Source organism: Schistocerca americana, chromosome 5, assembly GCF_021461395.2.
Source record: "Schistocerca americana isolate TAMUIC-IGC-003095 chromosome 5, iqSchAmer2.1, whole genome shotgun sequence".
NCBI lineage: Eukaryota > Metazoa > Arthropoda > Insecta > Orthoptera > Acrididae > Schistocerca > Schistocerca americana.
Window position 1 is genome coordinate 542,684,673 of NC_060123.1, and position 4,458 is coordinate 542,689,130.

The 4,458-nt window shown below is 42.5% G+C and overlaps 1 protein-coding gene across 1 annotated transcript; it reads right to left on the minus strand.

Moving 5' to 3' along the window:
• Positions 1 to 589: 589 nt before the first annotated feature.
• Positions 590 to 4,104, minus strand: LOC124616503 (trypsin alpha-like). The gene is made up of 2 exons (XM_047144815.1): positions 3,742 to 4,104; positions 590 to 1,149 (listed from the first exon to the last, which is right to left on the minus strand). The coding sequence occupies exons 1-2, from the start codon at positions 4,102 to 4,104 to the stop codon at positions 754 to 756; spliced, it is 759 nt and encodes a 252-aa protein (XP_047000771.1). The 3' UTR covers positions 590 to 753.
• Between the last annotated feature and the right edge of the window lie 354 nt (positions 4,105 to 4,458).

A 4,458-nucleotide genomic window follows, 5' to 3' on the forward strand; every position in this document is an offset into this window, starting at 1 on the left:
GAGAAGTTAGAGAAATCTCTGACGGTTTATTCATTGGCATTTATGTCGACATTTTTTAGTTAGTTTATTAATTTTTTGTTCAGGTCACCTGATGATCGTGTCATCATAAGGAAAATTGTTGAAGTTATTAATGTTTGTATTTAAAACACGAATGCTGTAGCTGTGAGTACTTGTTAGCAGGAGTAGGGAAAATATCTTTCTTTGGTGTGTCTTGTAAAGTATACTTTCTATCCTATTTATACGCGTTGCATAACACTTCACACAAATAACAATCAAAATAGTGGGGTTTAAGGATTGGTCTAAATTCTCCGAATTTCTCAGATAACTGCGGCCTTGGCCTGATTACGACTCTATCCGACATGAATCTCTATCTGCAGTCATTTGGGAACATCACGGAAGGAACAATGTTAGGCAGGCGGAAGAAAACTTCTATTAAACACCGAACAAGAAAAACTATTTATCCGACAAATGGGCCTCTTCTTTCCATGGTGTTGGTAAATGTATCACGTAAGGTGTATGTATCTTGGCTAAAAAAGAGAAAACAGTACAGGTGAGGGATATTCTGAGAGATGCAATAAGATGAAGAATGTCAGGCATGCAGAACTAATAATTTATTTCAGGCAGAAGAGAAATTACAACGTTTTACATTCAGAATAATACAAAAAATATCAATACAAAAGTGCCACCTCTAATATGAATAAAAGTGTAACATATTGTACAGTGGGAAAATCAGCGGCGGAACTGTCCTTCTTGTTAAACTCCGGTAGTATCGGTGACCCACGAACGGAGTTCTCCAACGTTGCTGTAAACTGCGCCATAGTCTTCGGATGTGAAGCCTCCCCAGGACACGATGCCCACCTGTGTGGTACCACTGACGAGTGGACCTCCCGAGTCCCCGTTGCACACAGACTTGCCTGCCTCGCCGGCGCACACCATTCGCTTCGTTACGAGGCTACTGAAGTCTTCTTGGCAAGTAGAGCGATCGACAATGCTAATGTCCACCTTCAGCAGTGCGTTTGCATTGCTTCCATCGGACGCTGTAAGTCCCCAGCCCGTCACAGTAACGGCGAGGCCGTTCGGAGGATCATAGCCGGCGTCTGGAAGGCCCACGGGCTGCACATCAGAGCCCAGCGGGAAAGACTCAGCGGGCTGTGAAGGTAGACAACACTCTTTAGTGGACTGTAACTGCATGATAATCAGTTTTAAATTAAGTTCATGGTACTTCACTACTTATTTCAATTAACATGCTAATCATTAACTGCTGGCGAGACGATTACATGTTCCGCTTCTAAATAGGGCACTCAGTTGAGACTTCTACTATAGTACATATGGATGTAACAACTGTATATACAGATATCAAATGGAACAATGTAACCATTCTTGGAGAAAGCACAGGGGTTCGACCGAAATCCAGAGTCACCGTGAGACATTCATACTTGAACGTAAATGCAGATGCTAACCAAGCCTGGACGTTGCGCTGTGGTGTTTGGCCACGAATGGCACATGTGCGACGTCCTCAGTGTGGAGCAAGTCAGTCCTGGTCAGAATAGTGTTCTGTACAGTTGTAAGTACTTTACGTCGAAGCTAAATGAATCCTAACATGGGTACATTGTTGGAGTTCGTATGGGAGGTGTTTCCGCAATCAAGAGAGCCAAAGTGTTCGGTGTTTCAAGAAGTACGCTAACAAAGATTTGTACCGCATACGGGGAAAACGGAAAAACGTAATACGCTGACTCACAACGCGGACGAAGGACTGTGTAGATTGATCATGGGAGACGGTCATTAAAGGACTGCGACGGAAGGTAAGAGGACGACAACTGCAAGAAATAAAGCAACACAAAGTTAGCTCAATATTCTGGGAATTGCGGGAAAAACTGGAATTTTAAAAACACACTCGAGTGACCCAAATGTATATAACAGGGAAATGCGGAGCAGTAACAACAGATCGTGGACTATGGAAGCACTCGAAGGAACTCATTTCTACGGAAGGGTTTTGTTGCAAACTTTTGCGGACTTCCCGCCGAGTTTACGTTCAAACTGCCAAACACGGCGGAGGGCGCACAATGATGATATGGGAAGCCGTAACTTGGTATTCCATGGGTCACGCAGTTACTCCGCAATATGGCATTTCTGCCGTGGGTTATATGACAATTTTGGCTAATGAGTTTCATCCCACGGCAAAATGTTTCTTCCGCTACGGTAATGCTGTGTTGGAAGAGGACAAAGCTCCTGGTCCCACAGATCGCATCGTCCAAGACTAGACGTGTGATCATGAGGAAAAGATTTCGCATCTCTCTGCTGACCACTGTCACCAGATATTAATATTATTGAGCCTTTGTGGGGTATTATGGAGAGAAGTGATGATGTTTACTATCCACCTCTGTGACATATACCTGAAATTGCCAATATTATGCAGGGAGCATGGTATAAGACTCCCTTTGAAACTATACAGGAGGTGTATGTGACCATTAGTGGAAGACTGGAAGCTGGTTGGATTGCTGGCGGTTTTCTCGCACTGTATTAGACATGGTATGTATCGTGGTTTCGCTGTTTCCAAATTTTTGTCCATCTGCTCTGATTCAATATTGGGAAACCTAAAGAATCCAGTGTACCTCATAACTAGCTTATAATTTTAGCTAATACATGTAAACTCATGTCGAAAGAGATAAAAGTTAGTAGTCAAGCGGTAAGTCCTTAGCGTATTGGGAAAGAAATAATTAGAAAACAGAATTACTGCATATAGGTAGTGGCGGGGTAGAGCAGTAGGAATAGTACATTAATAAATTGGAAGAAACACCTCTTTGCTAAAGCAGAAAAATATCTTAAATGCTGACACTGAATACAGATCCTCCTAATTCAGGCTCAGAGCATAACACTGTTTGGAGATAAGACGCTGACCGGAGATATCGAATCCAGTGTTAATGGAAACAGATTTTTCTTAGACGTTCGTGTGATGCTAAATTAACAGGTAAGGTACTATATGTGGAGGCTGTAGACAGAGCAGGTAAGGAAAGTTGTGTGTGGAACAGTGTTACCGGAAGAAAAGTCATTTTGTTATTGTAAAATGTAAATTTTGTGTTAGAAGGAGCTATGGGGCAGAAAATATGTAGCGTATGTGTTTTATATAATGGTATACAAAAGCAAAAAATGGAAAGAAATAGAGTTCTTGACTCTGAAATGATTTTACATTGACATGTACTGGAGTACATTTCCGCGACCCTTTTCATTATCAGTAAGTGGTTTACAGACAAAACAGCTAAAGTGTATGAACTCAAACCACTTAATGGGCTTTCCAAGTTACTTGTCTCGCTAGCTACCGCACTGCACTTTACGCTACAGAAGCAGGAAGTGTAAAATATAATTCCTTATTTATGGTCACTTTGTATACGTCGCATTTGGGAATGACGGAAATCTAGATCAAAACAAGGCAATATAAATAAAATCAGAATAGACATACTAACTATTTTCAAATATCTAATCATCAGATTATCAATTACAGCCTTCAAATAATGCTCCGTATATTGTCACAGAAGGTATAATGTGCATTCTAAAATCATCAATAGGAATTAAAATTTTTCACATGGTTAGTAATAACTTATTACTGTTAGAAATACTGTGTGTATCGATAGTCAATCGACAGAAACGATATTTTGTTAGTTGTTCATTTAAATGTGCTTCTATGTACCGAGAATGCCCGTTTCTTTAAAAATACCTCAGTGGACAGAAAAAGAGTGACCTCACCTGCACCACCGCAATGTCATAGTCGGCAGCCGGACTGTAATACAGCCTGTTTTTGATAGCCTGTGCAACATCGAGCACAGTCCCGCCACTGTTTCTGTACGTGGAGCCGGCACGCACGGTCAACAGAGACGCCTGGACGCCGTCGATGCAGTGGGCAGCCGTCAGCGCCCAGTTGGAGCTAATGATGGAAGCTCCGCACCTGTGGGACCCTTCGAAGAGTAGGGACAGCTGCCACGGGTACTCCGTTATGGTGGTTTCGGTACCCCCGATTATACGGTCCTGTCTTCTGGACCATAGCCTGAGAGACTTCGGCGCAGCAAAAGACGGAGCCAGTAGGCTCAATACGATCAATGAAAACTTCATTGTCTCAGAAGCATGTATCCCAAATGCTCGACTTCAGCACCTCTTTATACTTCCTGCGGCCGCATTCGTTGTCCAAATGCTGCCGTCTTTGGCGTGCACGTTACGTCAATAACTGATCTCAAGGAGAGAACTTACGCAAGTAGGTGCTTCGAGAGGATGACAAGGCTACTAACGTGTTAGATGAAAGGGCAGATGTCTTGCATCACAATTATCTATAGCTCCACTTATGGGTAACACGAACTTGGAGTCGTATTTTCGCGACAACTGACTGATAACGGAAACATAAGCACTGTTTCTATTAATGTGAGATGTAGACAGAAGGTTCTGGTTTTGTTCCTCACACTTGAGTCGGAT